At 34.9% G+C, this 23,954-nt stretch overlaps 2 protein-coding genes across 6 annotated transcripts in view; one reads left to right on the forward strand and one right to left on the reverse strand.

Moving 5' to 3' along the window:
• Positions 1-23,954, reverse strand: part of LOC148945837 (E3 ubiquitin-protein ligase NRDP1-like) — a 198,427-nt gene that overhangs the window by 87,193 nt on the left and 87,280 nt on the right. The window lies entirely within an intron of this gene.
• On the forward strand, positions 10,525-13,669 carry LOC148945842 (vitellogenin-like). Its single transcript, XM_089098180.1, has 2 exons — positions 10,525-10,689; positions 13,280-13,669. The coding sequence occupies exons 1-2, from the start codon at positions 10,531-10,533 to the stop codon at positions 13,667-13,669; spliced, it is 549 nt and encodes a 182-aa protein (XP_088954306.1). The 5' UTR covers positions 10,525-10,530.

Raw genomic sequence — 23,954 nt, forward strand, 5'->3', positions numbered from 1 at the left:
TACCCTTAGCTAGTTGAAAATGTGTATGAATTCTTCATTTTTAGCCGTTTTGCAGAGGTAATAAAGGAATATTTTGTATTTTTTCTAACTTTTGTGTGTTTTCGCAACAGAATGGCTCATATTTAAAACACTTACCCTTAGCTAGTTGAAAATGTGTATGAATTCTTCATTTTTAGCCGTTTTGCAGAGGTAATAAAGGAATATTTTGTATTTTTTCTAACTTTTGTGTGTTTTCGCAACAGAATGGCTCATATTTAAAACACTTACCCTTAGCTAGTTGAAAATGTGTATGAATTCTTCATTTTTAGCCGTTTGTCACAGGTAATATAGGAATATTTTTTATTTTTTCTAACTTTTGTGTGTTTTGGCATCAGTATGGTTCATATTTAAAACACTTACCCTTAGCTAGTTGAAAATGTGTGTGAATTCTTCATTTTTAGCCGTTTTGCAGAGGTAATAAAGGAATATTTTGTATTTTTTCTAACTTTTGTGTGTTTTCGCAACAGAATGGCTCATATTTAAAACACTTACCCTTAGCTAGTTGAAAATGTGTATGCATTCTTCATTTTTTAGCCGTTTTGCAGAGGAAATAAAGGAATATTTTGTATTTTTTCTAACTTTTGTGTGTTTTCGCAACAGAATGGCCCATATTTAAAACACTTACCCTTAGCTAGTGGAAAATGTGTATGAATTCTTCATTTTTATCCGTTTTGCTGAGTTAATAAAGGAATATTTTGTATTTTTTCTAACTTTTGTGTGTTTTCGCAACAGAATGGCTCATATTTAAAACACTTACCCTTAGCTAGTTGAAAATGTGTATTAATTCTTCATTTTTAGCCGTTTTGCAGAGGTAATAAAGGAATATTTTGTATTTTTTCTAACTTTTTGTGTGTTTTCACAACAGAATGGCTCATATTTAAAACACTTACTCTTAGCTAGTTGAAATTGTGTTTGAATTCTTCATTTTTAGCCGTATTGCAGAGGTAATAAAGGAACATTTTGCATTTTTTCTAACTTTTGTGCGTTTTCGCAATAGAATGGCTCATATTTAAAACATTTACCCTTAGCTAGTTGAAAATGTGAATGAATACTTAATTTTTAGCCGTTTTGCAGATGTAATAAATGAACATTTTTTATTTTTTCTAACTTTTGTGTGTTTTCGCAATAGAATGGCTAATATTTAAAACATTTACAATTAGCTAGTTGAAAATGTGTATGAATCCTTCATTTTTAGCCGTATTGCAGAGGTAATAAAGGAACATTTTGCATTTTTTCTAACTTTTGTGTGTTTTCGCAATAGAATGGCTCATATTTAAAACACTTACCCTTAGCTAGTTGAAAATGTGTATGAATTCTTCATTTTTAGCCGTTTTGCAGAGGTAATAAAGGAACATTTTGTATTTTTTCTAACTTTTGTGTGTTTTCGCAACAGAATGGCTCATATTTAAAACACTTACCCTTAGCTAGTTGAAAATGTGTATGAATTCTTCATTTTTAGCCGTTTTGCAGAGGTAATAAAGGACAAGTTTGTATTTTTTCTAACTTTTGTGTGTTTTCGCAACAGAATGGCTCATATTTAAAACACTCACCCTTAGCTATTTGAAAATGTGTATGAATTCTTCATTTTTAGCCGTTTTGCAGAGGTAATAAATGTATATTTTTTTTTTTTTTCTAACTTTTGTGTGTTTTCGCAATAGAATGTCTCATATTTAAAACATTTAACCTTAGATAGTTTAAAATGTGTATGAATTCTTCATTTTTACCCGTATTGCAGAGTTAATAAAGGAAAATTTTGCATTTTTTCTAACTTTTGTGTGTTTTCGCCACATAAAGACTCATATTTAAAAAACTTACACCAATCTATTAGAAATTGTGTATAAATAATAAAATTTTGTCCGATTATAATAGTTAAAAAATGAATATATTTCATTTTTTCTAACTTTTTGTGTGTTTTCGCAACAGAATGGCTCATATTTAAAACACTTACCCTTAGCTAGTTGAAAATGTGTATGAATTCTTCATTTTTAGCCGTTTTGCAGAGGTAATAAAGGAAAATTTGGCATTTTTTCTAACTTTTGTGTGTTTTCGCAATAGAATGGCTCATATTTAAAACATTTACCCGTAGCTAGTTGAAAATGTGTATGAATTCTTCATTTTTAGCCGTTTTGCAGAGGTAATAAAGGAACATTTTGTATTTTTTCTAACTTTTGTGTGTTTTCGCAACAGAATGGCTCATATTTAAAACACATACCCTTAGCTAGTTGAAAATGTGTATGAATTCTTCATTTTTACCCGTTTTGCAGAGGTAATAAAGGAATATTTTGTATTTTTTCTAACTTTTGTGTGTTTTCACAACAGAATGGCTCATATTTAAAACACTTACCCTTAGCTAGTTGAAAATGTGTATGAATTCTTAATTTTTACCCGTTTTGCAGAGGTAATAAATGAATATTTTGTATTTTTTTTAACTTTTGTGTGTTTTTGCGACGGAATGGCTCATATTTAAAAAACTTACCCTTAGCTAGTTTAAAATGTGTATGAATTCTTCAGTTTTAGCCGTTTTGCAGAGTTAATAAAGGAACATTTTGCATTTTTTATTACTTTTTTTTGTTTTATCTATATAATGTATAATATTTAAAACATTTACCCTTTAGCTTGTTGATATTTTTTATTTATTATACATTTTTATCCTTATTTCCTCTTTAAATTATTAACATTTTGCATTTTTTCAAACTTTTGTGTGTTTAAGCTATAGAATGTATCAAATTTCACACATTTACCCTTTAGCTAGTTTAAAATGTGTATAATTTCTTAATTTTTAGGCGTATTGCAGAGGTATTAAAGGAACATTTTGCATTTTTTCTAACTTTTGTGTGTTTTCGCGACAAAATGGCTCATATTTAAAACACTTACCCTTAGCTGGTTGAAAATGTGTATGAATTCTTCATTTTTAGCCATTTTTCAGAGGTAATAAAGGAAATTTTTATATTCTTTTTAATTTTTATGTTTTTTTTGCAACAGAATGGCTCATTTTCAAAAAACTGACCCTTAGATAGATGAAAAGGTGTATGAGTTCTTCATTTTTAGCCGTTTTGCAGAGTTAATAAAGTAATATTTGTATTTTTTATAACTATTATGTTTTTTAGCAACAGAATAACTCATACTTAAAACACCTACCCATAGCTAGTTTAAAATGTGTATGAATTCTTCATTTTTAGCCGTATTGCAGAGGTAATAAAGGACTATTTTATATTTTTGCTAACTTGTGTGTGTTTTCGCAACAGAATGGCTCATATTTAAAACACTTACGCTTATCTAGTTGAATATGTGGATGATTTCTTCATTTTTACACGTCTTGCCGAGGTAATAAAGGAAAATTTGTATTTTTTCTAAATTTTTTTTTTTTACGCAATAGAATTGCTCATTTTTAAAACATTTACCCTTTAGCTAGTTGAAAATGTGTATGAATTCTTCATTTTTAGCCGAATAGAAGAGGTAATAAAGGAAATTTTTTTATTTTTTCTAAATTTTGTGTGTTTTCGCAACAGAATGGCTCATATTTAAAACACTTACCCTTAGCTAGGTGAAAATGTGTATGAATTCTTCCTTTTTATCCGTTTTGCAGAGGTAATAAAGGAATATTTTGCATTTTTTCAAACTTTTGTGTGTTTTCGCAATGGAATGGCTCATATTTAAAACATTTACCCTTTAGCTAGTTGAAAATGTGTATGAATTCTTCATTTTTAGCCGTTTTGCAGAGGTAATAAAGGAATATTAAGTATTTTTTCTCAGTGTAGAGTTTTTTCGCAACAGAATGGGTCATATTTAAAACACTTACCCTTAGCTAGTGGAAAATGTGTATGATTTATTTATTTTTACCACTTTTGCAGAGGTAATAAAGTAATATTTTGTATTTTTTCTAACTTTGGTGTGTTTTCGCAACAGAATGGCTCATATTTAAAAAACTTACCCTTATAGAGTTGAAACTGTGTATGAATTCTTAATTTTTATACATATTTAATATTTATTAATTTTCTCATATGTATTTTTTATAAGTTTTTTGTGTTTTAGCAACGGAATGGCTCATATTAAAAGCACTTACCCTTAGCTAGTTGAAAATGTGTATGAATTCTTCATTTTTAGCCGTTTTGCAGAGGTAATAAAGGAATATTTTGTATTTTTTCTAACTTTTGTGAGCATTTAGGGTTCTCCTATATGCTGAACCTGAAAGTGTGTGATTTCAGAGAAATTCTTTAAGCGTTTAGGGTTAACTTACCTTTTTTAAGGATGAGCATTTAGGGTTCTCCTACAAGCTGAACCTGAAAGTTTGTTCCCTGACCTGTTGGATCTGAAAGTGTAATTTCAAGGAAATTCTTTAACCTTTTAGGGTTAACTTACCTTTTTATGGGTGACTATTTAGGGTTCTCCAACATGCTGAACTTGAAAGTGTGTTCCCCCACATGTTGAATCTTAAAGTATAATTTTCCTGGTGATTGAATATTATAAATAATAAAAACATCTGAGGCTTAATATATTTATTGATTAAACATATTTAAATACGTTTGAAAAAAAATAATGACACATTTAAAAAAAAAAGAAGCTTAATAAATTTTATATGAGGAGGAGCAAGTTTAGTACTTTGGATATCTGATGCATTTTTCCATGTCAGGTATCTTTTCTGGTATCCATTGAGCGTTATATCTAACTTCATCTTCTGGGTCATGGACTGAATGCAGGTATTTCTCACATTTGAAGTCTTCTAAATTGAATAATACTATGTTTTTATCACATTTTTCTAGTAAGAGTTTATCAGTTGGCACGTTTCCCTTAACATAAACAGCTTGCACACCGAAAAAACTGCATATTTCCTGAATTTCCTCTTGTACATGTTTTATTTCATAGACATTTTCATTATGTGGTCGTATGGTTTTGGTGTAAAAGCCATTTCGATTTATAAAATTTAGTGTTGGACTCCATCTGTTTTTCTCGTACTTATACATATTGTATCTGATGTTCAATTTATATCAATGAATGTCACGTATTTGATCTTCGGTGAGTAAGGAGGATGAGCAGAAAATAATAACATTTTATTAATGTTTTAAACCAATACCTGATACTTACATAATACAAAAAATTATTATATCTGAAAAAAAAAGTGCTTAAATGAAATAATTGTTTAATGAATATGAAATTATATCAAAAATATCTCATTTTTTTTTACTACACTGAGAAGCAGGGACGGCTCACTGAGCCGTTCAAAATTCAGCCTATATAAGTCAGCCTAATTTCTTATTTTTAGGCTTTTCTGTTCTTTTCTGGTTTTAATCTGCATTGAGTAAGCCTTGTTCGATTTATTTAAAGTATTAGCGCTATTTTTTATCTTTCCATATCAAAAGACGCTATCTGTTATTTTACCCACCTCCATAAAAAAAAGACCGCTGACAATAATCCAAACTTAAAATATCCCTGACAAACGATTTTTAAATATACCCCCTCCCCCCACCGAAAGATGATTAATCCTGTGGTATCTGTGAATTTAAGCATACTCGGCCGTTCACTAGCTAGCCTTGCTAAGCCGGTAGCAATTCTTGGTTGTAGGTGTTTCTGTTCTTTTCTGGTTTTAATCTGCATTGAGCATGCCTTGTTTGATGCATTTAAAGTATTAACGGTATTTTTTATCTTTCCATATCCTTTTACGATAGCTGGTATTTACCCCACCTCCAGAAAAAACACCCCGAGGAAAATAACCCCCACGGACAATATCCCTGACAAAAGACATGGAAAAATACCCCCGCCCCCCCCCGCATGATCTTGCCTCCTGTTGTATCTGAGAATTTCGGCTCGCTGAGCCGGTCAAAAGCCAGCCGAGTTTGTTTGAAGAAAATCCCCCCTTACTTTTAATGCGAAGAAATAGTTTGTTTTCATTTTACACTGATGGCGGTAGACTTGAATGTATTGCCCTCCCTTGTTACATACTTGACTTACCACGAATCGGGTTGACGCACGGTAGTTCCTCCGCTCCCCAGTGACATAAAGTCATAAATATGATATTAAGCGTAATTTTTCAATAATATATTGAACCGCTTATCAGACAAATAAGCGGCTACGAAACTACAAGCTTAATATAAAATAATCTCTTTTTGCTTAAAACTGGTTTAATTTGACAGCCAAAACATAACCCTTTGACAAGACCGATCGCGTGAACACACCGGAAAGGTGTGAGAGCTAATTGTAGGCCTCACATTGGAGTTTTGTGTAAAATCAGAGCGAGCTAATAACACCAGAGCGATGGGTGTCTCAGTTAGAGAAAGGATTACAATTGGGAAAAGCCAAAATTTAACGAAAGGATAATTATTTCTTTTTGCGAGAATTTGGAGTTGTAAAACAATGGTGGGAGGGGGTTAGGGTAAAAAGAATATATTTTATGTTTTCCATTGATTATAATGATGTTTGTATGGTTTGGGGGGGGGGGGGTTTGGGGTAAAGGAATATATTTACGTTTTAGCTGAATATACTGGAGGATTTACAAGGAAAATTCGTTTGAAAATAAAAATGCACTTACATTACTAATTGCGGCTGTCAATGCTTCTAAAGAGTTAAATTTATCCATTGTTGTATCAACTATGTCAAAATACTTTCTGATAATTTAATCACATTGCATGTCCTTTATATACGAAATCTCAAGGGCGAATTGTTATTTAACGGGGAAAACCATATGTAACAAGCCCTCTGATTGGCTGAGATGGAGGATGTAACCGACTCGCTGATTGGCTGAGAAGGAAACACGTGATCTAACTGTTTTCGGGAAACTCATAACATTTGGGTTGAGCAACAACAACAAATACTATTTCTGGACACCCTAACATTCGCCTCGAGCATGCACATGTCCAAAACAACAACAAATACTATTTCTGGATCATAACATTCGCTGAGAGCGTGCACTTACAACAACAACAACAACATCGACCTTGGAAAAAGAGGTCATTGACCCCATTAACAACGTGTTCTCCCTAATGACTCTATGCCCATATTTGGTTCCCCCTTCGGAGTCAATAAGGCCCTTCTACTATTATGATGTTAAAATCTACAAAACAGCATACGCAACTGAAGTGCTTGTACGCCTGGACCATTAGGGAAAAGGAAATCGTTCAAAATTTAGAATCAACAGTGTCCAAATATTGACATTAATTAAACCATATATTGGTGTCCGTGGAGCTTAGATTGGAAATTCTAAAAAAAATAGCTTCTCATCATTAAAATTACTGTTCAGTTGTAACTTGATTAAAATTAATTAAAAACTCATTTTCTCATCTTGACTACTATGGGTTGTGGTTCGCTCTTTACTAGGTTGCAGCCACCACTCCAACTATGATGACGCTAAACTATAGATCGTAATTTATCTGCTGTGTGTATACATTTCAGTTTAGTTTTATTGGACCAAAAATGGTTTCTTCCATGGTTCCAAAATAGTTCTTTTTATTTGGATGTCAAGTCTTCGGTTTGCAAGGAATACATTGTGTCAGTCTTTTGACGGTATCTAAAAGGTAAAACCCTTCACATGTTAAACCATTTAATCATAAAATTGTGATTGAAATGAACCGTACAACCAAATCAACTTCTATTTCCCCAAGTTGAGTTTAGTTCTCCCGTCAAAAAAAGATCTACATAGACGACTAAAAATCGTTTGCATAATATCTGCAACCGCGATTCATCTAACCTAAACACTTTACACTAATATTGAAAACTGAGATAAAACCGAAGATAGTGTTTTGATAAAGGGCAGTTTTTGAATTTTCTGCATGCCTTTCTTATCATAAGACTTAAAGAAACAAAACAATTGTAACAAATTTTATTTCTAGTTATTGTTTTTTTTTTTTCATGAATAGAGTGAATCTTACCACTCATTATGCCTCATTCATTTGAATTGTAGATCCTATTGTCGTTATGCCAAAAATGGAAGGGCTTATCTCACTTTTTTATGGTTTCAAAGGAAAATAAAAACTAAAAAATTAAAAAACTAAGAAAAGGACAGTAAAAATAAGTTCTAGATTATTGCTGGAACAGCCTTTTGTTTTGGGGTAAAGCTTAAAAGGATAGACAAACACTGTTTGTAGTTTAATTCTGTATCTTTAGTTTTGGTATTTTTAAATATACAATATCGGAGTTTTGTTACAAATCTGGTGCTGACAGTAGTAAAATATTTAGAAAAAAAGCAGAATTTAGAATAAATCTTAGACAAAAAGAATCAATATTAATATTAATAGCCCGATACAAGAATTTTTGCCTCTAAATTACTCGGACTATCTGTCTTATCTTTTTTCTACAATTAGCCATGTCTTGATGCCTACTGCAAAATACTTTATTTTCAATTTAATTAGTCATGATTTATTCCTTTAGTTCGTTGATTTTTAATTGAAAATAAAGTATTTTGCAGTAGGCATCAAGACATGGCTAATCAAGGAGGCACACTTGTGCCTCTATAAAGAGGCGACCCACCACAATGTTAAGCGATTTCAGGTCCTAGAGGTCGCAGAGAGACGGCGGTAATTGCATTTTGTAGCCCAAGCTCAAACTAAGAAACTTGCAAAATTTCATCCTCCTCCGACTTTATCTTCATGGGGTAAACTGGGCCGGAAGTTTGGACCCTCCCACCACAGCCCCCCGTTAAAGTTGTCCGATTGGGCTGAAATTTATAGGTTAAGCTTTCCGCGGGCCCGGGAGCTGCTCTGCGAAATTTAAGCTCCATCCGATCACTCCTACCCTGTTTTCAAAAAACCAAATATAGCCACTTAAAGGTCATCTCTTTTTTTTTTTCTTAGCCAAGCCTACAGGCCACAGTTGGCAACGGATCCGGTTGAATGAGGACTCATTCGAAGCAGAATTCTACCTGTTAGGGCCGTTTGATATTTTCAGACCGAAAAAATTATCACCCGAATTTAAATTTACTAAAAACCTCGTTATACTATATTATCCCATGTTAATTTTTACCTCCACAACCCCCCCTTTAACGGTGTCTGATCGGGCTGAAATTTAGAGGATAAGCTTTCATGGGGCCTGGGAGCTTATCGTCGAAATTTCAGCTCAATCTGATCACTCCTTCCCTGTTTTCCAAAAACCACATATCAAGATTTTTGGGAATTTGCTTGCGTCGAAAATACCTTCTATTTGCTAAACAACAATTACTATTGTGTTTGTATAGTCCAGCGGCTGAGACTTTAGACTTTCAGGCGGAAAACTCGGGTTCGATTCACCATCAGAGCAACTTTTTTATATACTTTGAAAAGAAACTCAGTTTCTTTTTTAAATTATTTGAAAAAAATTACGTTTTCTAAAGAGTTAAAGAGGCTGAGTTACAAGGTCGACCCTTAAAACGTACAGGGATTAGGAGGCACAGTTGGGGGGCTGTTAAAGAGGCTGAGTCACAAGTTCGAACCTTAAAACGTACAGGGATTAGGAGGCACCCTGTACGACGTGATTTGAGTATTCAGGAATTAAAAGCCTTAACACAAGAATGTTCAAGAGCGGGGGGTTTGGGGGGCGGAAGCCCCAACTTTAACTCCTGACACGATCAGCTAACAGTTAGTCAAGCAATAATAAGTAATAAACTGTACAAAAACGTGCAGAAATTATTTGAAAAAAACTACGTTTTCTAAAGAGTTAAAGAGGCTGAGTTACAAGGTCGAACCTTAAAACGTACAGGGATTAGGAGGCACAGTTGGGGGGCTACCACCCCCCAAACCCCCGCTTTCGCAGCCTTTAAATATAAAAAAAAATTTCTTTAAACTGAAAGTAAGGAGCGACATTAAAACTTAAAAAGAACAGAAATTATTCCGTATATGAAAGAGGCTGTGCCCTCCCCAACGCCTCGCTCTTTACGCTAAAGTTTGACTTTCTCACAACTCTTTTTTTAAACAATAAAAACTTTAGCGTAAAGAGCGAGGCGTTGAGGAGGGAGGCACAGCCTCTTTTCATATACGGAATAATTTCTGTTCTTTTTAAGTTTTAATGTCGCTCCTACTTTCAGTTTAAAGAAATTTTTTTTATATTTAAAGGCTGCGAAAGCGGAGGTTTGGGTGGTAGCCTCCAACTGTGCCTCCTATCCCTGTACGTTTTAAGGTTCGACCTTGTAACTCAGCCTCTTTAACTCTTTAGAAAACGTAGTTTTTTTCAAATAATTGTAGAAAAAAGACAGATAGTTCGAGTAATTGAGAGGCAAAAATGTTTAAATGACACGGGTAAATGGTGGGAGTAAGTATGACTCTCTTATTGGACATAAATCCGTATTTTTATCTGGAGGTTTTATGGACACAATAAAAAGCCAATAATTCAATGGACACTGGAGGAAATTATTTTCAATGCAAAATAAGAAAATTAGTTTTGTAACTGGCTGATTTTTTCAACCTTAAATATCTAATTTATCCATAAATATCTAATGCTAACATACTATAGTAGTATTCCCCTTATCAATATTTGTTTCAAGCAATTCCCAATTTAAAATAATGCATTTCTTATTGCCACAGTGAGCTATTCATGGATGCGCTGATGGCGAGTGGCTCTAATCCAGCTATTTCATTGGTTTTGGAGCTTATAAACGGTGGCCACATTTCAGGTGCCCGTGCAATTCAAGGATTAGCGGCCCTTCCGTTAGTTCTACGCACACCAAGTGGAGAAATTCTTCAGAAACTCATGGTAATTGAAAACTGCCTATTTTTCATAGTCTGACTAGTTACATTTAATCTGACTAAGTACATTTGTTCCTTTCGAATCAACAAACTAGCCTTAATTTCAGGTTTTACCAAGGACATTGTTTGGGGGGAGTGGGACAAGGGTGCAGTTGCCCTTCCCCCAATTATTTGGGGTGGGGGAATTATTTTATAGCCCATGCCCCTTGAGTATCCGAATATTTACCCCCCTCGTCCACCCAATTAAAAATGTTTTACTACAAATTAACTTACTAGAAATTAATTTTAAAATAATGCTTTCCCAAAAAAGGAGCTTTTAATTGAAATCAAAGATCCATATTAAAACCTAAGACGAGCAGAATTAATGTCTTATAGTAATTCTAGCTTAAAACGAACCTATATTTTTCAATATATAAATTAAACCGAAAACGAACAGAAATTAAAATAAATACTAAAAAAGATCCCATCAAATATAAAGGTTTCAGATACTACCGCAAATGAATAAAATGAATCCAGCACGAAGAAAAGTAAAAAAAAAAAACAATCAGTTTAAACTTAAAAGGAAGGGAAATTACTACATCCAGGAGCTTGACTACTTCCTCCTAAACATTGTAAATGCCGGGTTATTATATAGTCTGTATCAAAAAGGATTTTTATTTTAAGCAGTGTAGCCTTAGTTTGTAGTAACTTCAATAACCTCATACCAAAAAAAAAAATCAATATCAGAAGGCTGGCCAAGGTTTACAAACAAGTGTGGTTGTACTTCCTCCCCCTCTTAAACCTTCCAAAAGGCTTTGTTATCATTAAGTATTTTGAAAGTGATAGAAATGTAGAACAGTTTCGACTTTATTCGCCAAAACATCGACAAAAACAACATCGGAAAGTCCCAGCAATTTTCGATTTTTCAATGCTGTAACTATAAATAGAAATTGCTTGAAATATATTTTGTTTTGTTATTAAGCGCAAATTATGCTGGACAGAGGCTGGGCTGTAGCCCAGCCTCTGTTTCTGTAATTTCTAGGCTGTTAATTTTAATATCTGTTTTTTTAGGATATATATTAATCTTTATGTTTAATGTGATTATTGATAATAATTTCTTTCATTTTAAGCTTGAATTACTATAGAACGCCATTTCTGCTTGTCATATGTTTCGGATGGCTCTTCTCTTCCTTCAAAAAACTTCTTTTTTGGGAAAGGTTGTTTTTAATTAATTTTTATTCGTTTTCAATTGACCTACTTCTATCATTGTTAATAATAGAAATACTTTTAAATTAAGTTTTCTGCTTGAGAATTAAATGTTTGATTGTAATTAGTTTTGGATAAAATTTGAAGATTCAGTTAAAATTTTTGAACAACAGTAGTTTTGTTCAATTTGCTTCAAATAATAATTTTACTATCGAATTTTTGTTGGATGGAGAGGGGGTTTGTTGTTTATACGAATTGAAAATTTGCGCAATGTTTGGTGCTCTATATGGCCGAAATCACCCTTCCCACGATCCTATAAAGTACTTGAAGAGAAGAAAATGAAAATTTGTGTTTTTTTCTACCAAAAAAATCAGAATTCCACGCTACAAATGGTTCAAACTTGAGACTGGTGGTACAAGTTTAAAAATAAAATTACGCCTCCAGCATCGTTTTTGGCCAATTTTGGTTAAAATAGCGATACTGCGGTATTATCAAATGAGACAGCTGGACCACGTTTACCACCCTGGATTTGAATATATGGGATAAAATAAAACGGTTATATCTCTTTTTTTACCGTCAGCTTAAACTGTTTGACTTTTTTGTTGCGAAAAGAATACTTCCTTGTTTTTTAAGTGGTTCCCATATTCGCTGTAAAGCTCTCCTGAACTTACAGAAAATAAAAAATTAAAGGACTTTTGTGCCAAACTATAACGACTGTTTGACACGGTAATAGTTGTTGGGCCCCAAGGATTGTATTTTGGCCAGGAAAACAAGCAATAAAACGCCCTACTGAAAATCAACTACAAATCAGTCAGCTTCACATGAACAGTGCGAAATATGGAAAATAATATAGTAATTCAGGCACAGGAACTTGCCAGGTAGCCTTTTGGGTGCTCAGAGCTATGAAATGGCTAGCACTGAGCAATACCTTATAGGCCCTGTCTAATTTTTGAGGGCAAATTCACAAAATTAAACTACGTTTTACAAAAATTTGTAACCATTTAATATCTTGGAATACAGCTGTCCTTAGCTTCAAACACGCAACCTCTGTTCTGCCCTTTGAAGTTGTTTAACCAGCGCCTGGTCTGAGTGGTCTGTTATTACTAAAGACTGCCACACATGTTCAGTCCTTTAATATGGTACCCGTCGGTACACCAAAGTACATTACCTCTTAATACTAAACAAGATCACTAGAAATCAGAATTTCTCATTTACTTTCAAGAAAAATCAATGAAATTTATGAAAATCATTTTCGTTGTAATAATTTTTTTTTCCAGGTTTCTCGTAAGTCTTCTATTTCCAATAGCATTTTTGGGGTCTAATCTCTTAACTAGGTTTACCAAAACCTGACGACCAAAGACGAGTGTTTCTAGTAGAGATTCAACATTGTACTATATTGAATTTTGTTTCAGAGAATGAGCCGGACACTATCAACCAAAACTGAGCGTGGGCTTTTCTATACTTCATTGTTGTCAACTAGCACTCTCTTAAGGATGGCTTGTGTTAATCAGACAGAGGCAAAAGCTCGATTTCCAACTACTCTTTATGGTCCCTTCTGTGCTCCATCGGACCCTCTGATTGTGGCACAGTTCATACCCTTGTTGTCACATACACTTAGGAAGGATTCACCAAGAATGGATAAATTTGTTGCATTAACTGCACTTGGCAATCTCGGACACCCTGGCATTATGCCTGTGCTAATTCCTGTTATTGAAGGTCAAGTAAGTTTTTTTTCCAAATTAAAAATTTACATATCTTCTTTCTGTTATGTTTTCAATGACAGACTTTTCAAACTTTTTTAATTTGTGTATTGTTTATAATGCCCAGTCACTGTATAATATTACTTCGACATTACTGATACTGTACTAAGATTTTATTCCTTCTCTTTCTATTGCTGCTGTATTTAAAAACATTTATGTATTACAAGTTTTTGTAAGGATATGAAATTGCAAAATTTTCTATGATGGTTTTTAAGGATTCAAGACTGTAGAAATTCATTTCACAGCTAATTAACATTGACTGGCCAACATTCCCAACAAGTTTGGAGTAGCTAGATAATTAGTAAACAGACATTTTGATATTTGGCCGAGAGAAAAATTAGCTGAACCGATCTGTGGCTGAACGAATATTTTGTTGTCATATGCAACACTGGACATAACAAACAAACCGACTAGCAGGAATAATTAGGCAATAGCGGCTTCATTAATAGCCCTGTTCCTTAGATCTTGCCTCTAAGATCTTTTATCTTCCTGCACAGATTTCCGTTTTTTAGTTCATCATTGTTCTAAGATCTTACATCTTAGTGATGCTACAAAATGTGCAAAGAAAACCATTTTCCTGCCACATAGAAGAATGATGAGAGAACTTTGATGATATACTCATCATTGTTCTTAGACCACTGCTGAGAGCAGATTGAGGAAAGATGTTTGCATAAAAAAGGCATAAGAATTAAGCTCTTAGTCCTAAGATGGCCCTTAAAATCGTTTTCTGTCTAAAGATGTAAGATCTTAGCACAATGATCAGCAAAAGAACGGCCTTAATGAGAGTAGGATTGATAAAGTAGGGCTGAATTAACGCTTTATCACAAGCTAGTTACTACAAATATAGTTAAATATGCTTGTTGTACCTTTTCTGTCTAGTATGAGGTTTGTCTCATCCAAAAATATTTTACGTGGGGCTATATAAAGTTCTCAAGTGATCAGACTGAGCATTAAGGTTTATATTTACGGTGAAATGTCTGGTGGGCCTAAGTTATTTGTCTAGTCTCTTACGGCTTCAATATATAACAAAAGCGCTATTTCGCTATTATTCCATAGCTGAGATTCAACTATATCTATCTGCTGAATTACATTTTTGAACTCAAATGTACATAGTTTTTAAATTCAAAACACATTGAATATGGGTTGAAAATCTTTGAAGAACTAACTTTCCCATTTTTTAAGCAAGTTTACATCCTTTCAAGAGAAAGTACAAGCAACATCATAATTCTGATATCCTACATATCATAAGTTGCTCATTGTTAACGTATAAGGTTTTTATGGAAGGGATGGTCGTATAAACTTTGGAGGGGGCTCTTTTCCCATTTCTTTAGAAAGTTTAGATCCTTCTTCAAGAACAAGTATAATCAATATCATAATTTTGGGTAGGTGAAGGTATATAGCTAACACTAATGAACCGAATGACATAAGTATCTTTTCCTTTCGGCGCAAGTTACAGCAACAAGAATGTTGAAAATTCCTTTGTAGTATATACCTTAAGGCATTCTACAAATATTTGAAGATGTGAGCTGAATATACACTACAATACTAGTGTAAATTAGAAAATATCTTAAATTTATTAAATCACTTGCGTGTTACACAATGATTAGATAATATTCTATTTATTGATAACAAAAATATAACTTTATCGAAGGCAACGGTACAACTCCATCTATCTACTGATCAACTCCATCTATTTGGATCAGATTCATCAAAAATGAATCTGATCCAAATTAAGAGATTGTCATTTTGTCAAAAATAGTCCAAATGTAAAATAACTATCCCTGCGAGGTCGGTAAAATTCTCCTTAGCCCCTCATGGGCGCCCATAGGCTGAATTTTAGGGGGGGGGCTTACCTGGTCTAATCGGCACTTCCAGTACTGTATAATTGAAATCCCAAGACAACATATCATCAGCTGCGCGATAGCGCTGCTAATGATATTTAGTACTTTTATGATATTTTGTTTTTCTTATAAGATTTAGTAATTTTAGTACTAAACACTTCCTAGAAGTTTCACCTTAATACTCTTAGTGTCATTAGTTACAGTAACTGTAGTTGTAGTACTAAAAGTATACACATAGTGCCTTCTGGCTAGTTAAAAATCCCCCACAACTAACTCTTAAAGATCTAACTTAATAATATAAGTTGTTCTTGAGATATTGCTTTGTCACCTTTTTGGAAGTCCACATGCTCATAGTTTGTTTTGATTTAGTTCAACGTTCGCCTAAATATTTCTTATATTTGTTTACTGAAGACATTGTTATATTCTCTTTGGACTATTTGCTACAAAATGGCTATCTCACAATTTCGATCGAATGTGTTTTGGGGAAAATAGTATATCAGGGGAAGGGGCTATTTTCTCTCCATCAAGCTTGACTCTTTAAATGGAACTAGAACTATGCATTTCAAATCAAATGAGCCTCCTCTAAAGTTCACAAGACCACCTCTTCCTAAAAACTTTACATACCCCCGGGGCATAACTTAAAGCCCTTCCCCCATACTCTGGGAGTTGTGTCAACCCCAAAGACCATGTTATGAGATCTTTGGACTATTTTTTAACAAATGGCTATCTTAAAATTTCCATCAGATGCATTTGGGGGAAATATGACGTAGGGTTGGGGTAAAGCTGCCCTCCGATGAATTTGACTCTTAAAAATGGTTCTTCAACTTCCGATTTCCAATCTAACGAGCCCCCTCCGAAGTTTATACGACCACCGTTTCCATAAAAATCTTAATTTCCCTCAGGGCATACCTTACAACCCTTGCCCTGAGGACTGTGAGGAGGTTCTCATCCTCAAAGACATAATTTCTGGGCTTTTAAACTACGTAAAACAAAATAACTATCTCGAAATTTTGACTGGAAGTGTTTGAGGAAATGATGGGCGTGGGAGGGGGGATGGTTGCCCTCCAATCCCTTTTGACTATTAAAGAGGGCACTAACCCTCTCAATTACCAACTGACTGAGCCCTTTTCGAATTTTCTATCATAGGCAGCACGCTAGCGCTGCCTAAGTAAAGAACGATGTGGGCACAATGTGTTTTTTTTTCTTCTTCTTCAGTCGGGCACTTTGTATCGAAGGAGCTGTCATAGAAACTTTGAAAAGGGCTCATTCGATTGGAAATGGAGTGGCTAGTGCCCTTTTTAATTGTCGAAAGTGATTGGAGGGCAACTGCCCCCCACGCCCATCATTCCCCCAATTATATCCAATAAAAATTTTGAGATAGCCTTTTTGTTCAGCGTAGTTGAGTTCCACATAGAAAATATGTTTTTGAGGAAGACACTCCCCCACAGCCTTCAAGGCAAGGGTTGTAAGCTATGCCCAGGGGTAATATAAGATTTTTATAGAAAGCGTTGTCCTAGAAACTTCAAAAAGGCTCATTCGATTGGAAATTCAAATGGCTCGTGCCCTTTTTAATTGTCGAAAGTGACTGGAAGGCAACTAGCGCCCCCCCCACGCCCATCATTTCCCCAAACAGATCCAATAAAAGTTTTGAGAGAGTTTTTTTGTTCAGGGTCGTTGTTTTCCAGACAGAAAATATGTTTTTGAGTAGGAAACTCACCTACAACCCTTAGGACAAGGATGCTAAGTTACTACCTGAGGAAATATAAGGGTTTTATTGAAACCTTCGTCACAGGAACTTGAAAAAGGGCTCCTTTGATTTAAAATATAAAGGGATAGTGCCAAATTTAATGGTTAATAGGGCTTTGAGGGTGAATAACCTTCTTCTCTTGCCCACCTTTTCCCCAAACTCATCCAATCAAGATTTTTAGATAACCATTTTATTCAACGTAGTTGAAAGTTTTGGAGATTAGGTCTTTAAGGATGACAACCCCTCCACCCACAGCCCTCAAGGAAAGGGTTGTAAGTTATGCCCTGGGGCATATAAAGTTTATTGAAAGCGTTGTCGTAGAAACTTCAAAAGGGCTTATTCAATTGGAAATTGAAAGGGCTAGTGCCTTTTTTAATAGTTGAAAGTGATTGGATAGCGACTAACGCCCCTCTCACGCCCACCATTTTCCAAAACACCCAATCAAAATTTTTAGATATCCATTTTGTTCAACGTAGTTGAACGTTCTGGAAATTAGGTCTTTTAGGATGATAACCCCCTCAGAGGCCTCAGTGCAAGGGTTTTCAGTTATGCCCTGTGGGCATATAAGGTTTATATAGAAAATTGTTGTATAAATCATAGGCAGCACGATCGCGCTGCCTAAGTAAAGAACGGGGACACTCGAGAACGAGACAAGAAACGGGGACTAAGTAAAGAGGAGGACACTCTCCTACAAACTTCAGGGCAAGGGTTTTAAGTTATGCCCTAGGAGCATATAAGAACGATGTTGGCACAATGCATTATTTATTAATTTTTTCTTTGGAGCAGGCCACTTCGTATCGAAGAAGTTGTCGTAGAAACTTCGAAAAGCGCTTATTCAATTGGAAATTGGAGTGGCTTGTGCCCTTTTTAATAGTCGAAAGTGATTGGAAGGCGACTAACACCCCTTCCACGCCCTCCATTTTCCAAAACACATCCAATAAAAATTTTGAGATAGCCATTTTGTTTAGCGTAATTGATTTCCAGATAGAAATTATGTTTTTGAGGACAGTCCCCCACAGCCCATAAGTTAAGGGTCGTAATTTATGCCATGGGGGCATATAGGTTTTTTTATAAAAGTCGTTGTCGTAGAAACTTTAAAAAAGGCTCATTCGATTGGAAATTCAAAGGGCTAGTGCCCTTTTTAATACTCGAAAGTGATTAGAGGGCAACTATCCCGCCTCTCGCGCCCATCTTTTCCCCAAACACATTTAATCAAAACTTTGAAATGGCCAGTTTATTCAACTTAGTTTTAAGTTCTGGAAATTTGGTCTTTGAGGATGACAACCCCCCACCACAGCCCTCAAGGCAAGGGTTGTAAATTATGGCCAGGGGGCATACAAGGTTTTTATATAACGCGTTGTCGTAGAAACTTCAAAAAGGGCTCATTCGATTGGAAATTCAAATGGCTAGTGCCCTTTTTAATAGTCGAAAGTAATTGGAAAGTAACTAACACCTCTTCCACGCCCACCATTTCCCCAAACACATCCAATAAAGATTTTGAGATAGCCATTTAATTCCACGCATTTCAAAGTTCAGGAAATTATACCTTTGAGCAGGACACTCCCCCCACAGTCTTCAGGGCAAGGGATATAAGTTATGCCTTAGGGGCATATAAGGTTTTTATTGAAATTTTTGTCGCAGAAACTTGAAAAAGGGCTCATTCGATTGGAAATTCAAAGGGCTAGTTCTTTTTCTAATAGACAAAAGTGATTTGAAGGCAACTAGCCCCCTCTCTCATGCCTATTTTTTCTCCAAACACATCCAATCAATATTTTAGATAGTCATATTATTTAACGCAGTTGAAAGTTTTGGAAATTAGGTCTTTAAGGATGACAACCCCTCCCCCCCTACAGCCCTCAGGGCAATTGTTGTAAGTTATGCCCTGGGGGCGTATAAGGCTCTTATTGAAAGCGTAGAAACTTCAAAAGGGCCCATTCAACTGGAAATTGAAAGGGCTAGTGCCTTTTTTAATAGCTGAAAGTGATTGGAGAGCGACTAACGCCACTATTACGCCCACCATTTTCCCAAACACATCCAATCAAAATTTTGAGATATTCATTTTGTTCAACGTAGTTCAAAGTTCTTGAAATTAGGTCTTTTAGGATGATAAGCCCCTCAGAGCCCTCAGTGCAAGGGTTTTCAGTTTTTCCCTGGTGGCATATAAACTTTATATAGAAAGTTGTCATAGAAATTTAAAAAAGGGCTCATTTGATTGGAATTGAAATTGCCCTTTTTAATAGTCGAAAGTAAATGGAGAGTAATTAACCCCCCTCTTACGCCCACCATTTCCCCAAAAACATTCAATCAAAGCTTAGAGATAGCCATTTAGTTTAACGTAGTTGAAAGTTCTGGAAATTATGCATTTAAGGATGACAAATCCCCCAGAGCCCCAAGGGCAAAGGTTGTAAGTTCTGCCCTGGGGGCATATAAGGTTTTTATAGAAAGAGTTGTCGTAAAACTTCCAAAGGGGTTCATTCGAAATTGAGAGGGCTAGTTCCCTTTGTAATAGTCGAGAGCGATTGGAGGGCAAATAACCCCAATCTCACGCCCACCATTCCATCAAACACATCCAATCAAATTTTTCAAATAGTCATTTTGTTCAACGTAGTAGAAAGTTCTGGACATTTGGTCTTTAAGAATAACTCCCCCCTCCAGCACTTAGGGCAAGGGCTGTAAGTTATGGCCTGGGGCATATAAGATTTTTATTGAAATTTTTTTCCTAGAAACTTTAAAGGGGCTCATTTGATTGGAAATTGAAAAGGCTAGGGCCATTTTTAATAGTTGAAAATGATTGGAGAGCGACTACCGCCCCTCTCACGCCCACTATTTCCCCAAACACATCCAATCAAAATTTTGAGATCGCCATGTTGTTTAACGTAGTTGAAAGTTCTGGGAATTCGGTCGTAGAGGATGACAACCACCCTAACAGACCTTAGGGTAAGGGTTGTAATTTAAGCCCTGGGGGCATATAAGGTGCTTATAGAAAGCGTTGTCGTTTCCAAAAGGGCTCATTCGATTGGAAATCGAAAGCCTAGTGCCCTTTTTAATAGTCGAAAGTGATTGGAAGGCTTGACATTTCTATAGTAAAGATCGAAGTGGGTATAATGTATTATTTTTTGTTGTTGCTGTTGTTTAGACCAGGGCACTTTGTATCGAAGGAGTTGTCCTGGGAACTTCGAAAAGGGCTCATTCGATTGAAAATAGAAAGGGCTGATGCCCTTTTTAATAGTCGAAAGTGATTTGAGGGCAACTAATCCGCCTGCCACTCCCACCTTCCCACGCCCACCCTCCCACGCCAACCCTCCCATTTCCGCTCTTAAAATTTAATCAAATCAAAATAGCGCAAGTGTATTCAAGCTATCAAAGAAAGTAAACAGATTTTTTATTTCAGGTCAGTTTTCCATTTCAGGTCAACTAGAGGAGGTATGAAACTAAATTAAACAGTACTATTTATGTCCAGATTTTTAAATGGCTGTATATTGTTAAAAAATTCTGAAAATTTTTCTCCAGCTTACAAACAGAAGGCCAAACTATAAAGTCTTAAAAAACGAAAAGATTTTAAGTATTATTTTCTTTTTCCCTGAAAAGACTATGTCAATATAAAACGAACAGAAATTAATTAAAAAAACTTTGTCCCGTAAATAATTTGTTTAAGGAATAATAAAGAACTCCATTAAACCAAGAAGGGCCACATATGAAACACAATAATCTACCAACCGTGAAAATGCCCGATACGAGCATTGACAAATATACGTAAGCCACAACGAGCATAAATTACAATAATTAACCGAGTCAAAAAATACAAATGAATGTGCATTGTCAGTTTAATATACATTTACTGATATTTAGTAATCAAAATGTTGACATTATTTGATTTATTACAGTTTAAAAGTAAAAACATTTTTATTTATTCAGTAAAGCGCAAATTATGTTCTGGCCTTGGGAAGGCATAGGGGTTTTGCGCCCTACTCATGTTAATTTCTGCTCGTTTTGAGTTTGACTCGGTTAATTATTGTAATTTCTGTTCGCTTTGGGTTTCATTTATTTATCGATGCTGATTTGTGGTAGTTTCACGCTTGGTAGATTATTTGATTTTTTTTTGCTCATTTTTTGTTTAATGGAGTTCTTTACTTTTCTTTGAAAAACTTATTTTGTGGAATTTTTTTTTTTAAATTAATGACAACAAATGGCCATCTTAAAACTTCCATCAGATGCGTTTCGGGAAAATGCAACAGGGTGTTCAAAAAGGCATATAAGCAATATCATCGGCAGCACCACTCTCTAATAGCTAGAAATATCATTGAAACATTTAAAGAAGCTAATTCGATTCAAAATTAAAAGTTCTAGGGTCCTTTTTAAGACTTAAAAGAGATTGGAGGGCAATCAGCCCGTCTCTCAAGCCAACTTATTTCCCAAACACATCTAGTCACAATTTTGAGACAACTAGTTTGTTCAGCATAGTAGAATGGTCCGGCAAATATTTCTCTAGGGATATTGGGCTTGTCAAACCCCCACAATTATGCCAAACTAGATTATTATATAAAAAAAAACGAAAAGATATAAATTTTTGTCTCATGAAAGTGAGTTTGTTAATAAAAAACGAACAGAAATTCATCTAAAAAAACCTTTTCCGTAAAAAAAGCTTTTCAAAGTAAACTAAAGAGCTTCTTCATTAAGCTAAAACTGGACAGAAATAAAGTCGCGTACTCATCCAAGCGTAAAACTGCCACAAATCGCAATCAATGAATAAACGAAACTTAAAATGAACAGAAATTAGAATAAATAGCCGAGTCAAAAACGAAACAAGCAGAAATTAACGTTAATAGGGCTGATAACCCCCATGTCTTCTCAAGACCAGAACATAATTTTCGCTTTACTGAAAACAAGATATGTTTAAATATTTTCACTTTTTTTACTTAAATAAGTAAAATACTTTTTTTTACTCACTTTTGTTTACCCTTTTTTTATTTTAAGGAATAAATATCAGTATAGGTTAATTAAACTGAGAATCCAGGGTCATTCTTTTTTTTTTTTTTTTTTTTTCTGTAAAGCCTAAGTTATGTTCTGGTCTTGAGAAGGCATGGGGGTTGTCAGTCCTAGTAATGTTAATTTTTGCTCGTTTTGAATTTGACTAGGCTATTTATTATAATTTCTGTTCGTTATGAGTTTCATTTAATTGTTGATAGTGATATGTGGTGGTTTTACGCTTGGAAGATTATTTGACTTTATTTCTGCCCATTTTTGCTTCATAGAGCTCTTTACTTTTCTTTGAAAACGTATTCGGTGGAAAAAGTTTTTTAAATTAATACAAATATATGACACTATCATTCAGTCAGGGGGGGGCTGGTGCCCCCCCCCCAAGGGCTTCAAGTTATGCAAGTTGCTCATTGTTAACGCATAAGGTTATTATGGAATGAATAGTCAGTAGAAAGGGGGGTACCAGCCCCGTACGTACCACGTGGTTTATGGTTTTTGTCAGTGAGAATGAAAAAACAGGAATTTTCTCACTTGGAAAAACAGGAATTTTCTCACATTTATGTCTGTTTTCATGGATGGTTATGTGTGTTGGTCGATTTATTTGATGTTTTTCTCGGATGTCAACATCAAATTATGGATGTTTTATGGTTTTTGTCAGTGAGAATTTGAAAAACAGAAATTTTGTCACATTTATGTCTGTTTTCATGGATGGTTATGTGTGTTGGTCGATTTATTTGATGTTTTTCATGGATTTTGTCAGTGAGAATAGAAAAACAGGAACTTTGTCACTCCCTTCTTGTTGTAGGTCGATGCAGGTGTTATGAGTTTCCAGGAAACAGTATTTGTTATTGTTGTTCAAGCCAAATGTTATGGGTTTCCAAGGTAACAGTTAGATCACGTGTTTCCTTCTCAGCCAATCAGCGAGTCGGATACATCCTCCTTCTTAGCCAATCAGAGACTTTCTTACATATGATTTTCCCCATTACATAACAATTCGCCCTTGAGATTTCGTATATAACGGGCATGCATTGTGATTAAATTACCAGAAAGTATTGTGACACAATTGAAGCAACAATGAATGTTATTGATGAACTTGAAGCCTTGGCAACTTCAATTTACCATGTAAGTTCTGATTTAATACATTTTTATTTTCAAAATAAAATTATTTTCATTGGTCACCCTCTAGTATATTTAGGTAAGTACCCCCTCCCCCACAAACCTAACCACCATGCAATATTTATACTCACTAGAAAACATAAAATATGTTCTTTTTACTACCTAAACCCTCTCAACTTGATTTCTGAGTTCAGTATATTTATACTTTTTGCTTTACTGAAAATGCCGGCGTAGGGGGACCTTTCTTAGTGATAAATGCTTTTCTAGACAAAATTATGCGGATGAGGATACTAACTTTCTTTCTGTAAAAAGGGGCAAATTATTTCAATACTAACTTTTTTCTCTTCTTTTTAAGGCCAATTATGAAGAATGTCCGTCGCCGCCACCCAGTAAGAGAGCTAGAGAGGTCTGAGGCAGCCCCATCAGTGCCAGCCCACATACAGACTGGGCATAAACCAAAAAGAGAATGGGGCATAAGGACGGTGAACCCTGTTGGCTCATTTATGCAAGCCCAAGACATTGCTGGCCCAGCTGCGCAAGAACATAGTACTGCCACCCCCCCCGCCCTCCAACATGCACTAACAAGACGAACCCGCCCCCAAGTTCAGCCCGGATTTGGAAATGTGAGCATTTTTTTCCTACCTAT

Source organism: Artemia sp. Qi Xiang Cuo, chromosome 12 (genome assembly GCF_049724085.1).
Source record: "Artemia sp. Qi Xiang Cuo chromosome 12, ASM4972408v1, whole genome shotgun sequence".
Lineage (NCBI taxonomy): Eukaryota > Metazoa > Arthropoda > Branchiopoda > Anostraca > Artemiidae > Artemia > Artemia sp. Qi Xiang Cuo.

Excerpts from the sequence above, each read along its gene's own strand:
- LOC148945842 (XM_089098180.1), top strand. The coding sequence starts at position 10,531 with ATGGATGCGCTGATGGCGAGTGGCTCTAATCCAGCTATTTCATTGGTT. Across the intron at positions 10,690-13,279 it reads AAATTCTTCAGAAACTCATG|AGAATGAGCCGGACACTATC; the intron begins GTAATTGAAAAC and ends ATTTTGTTTCAG.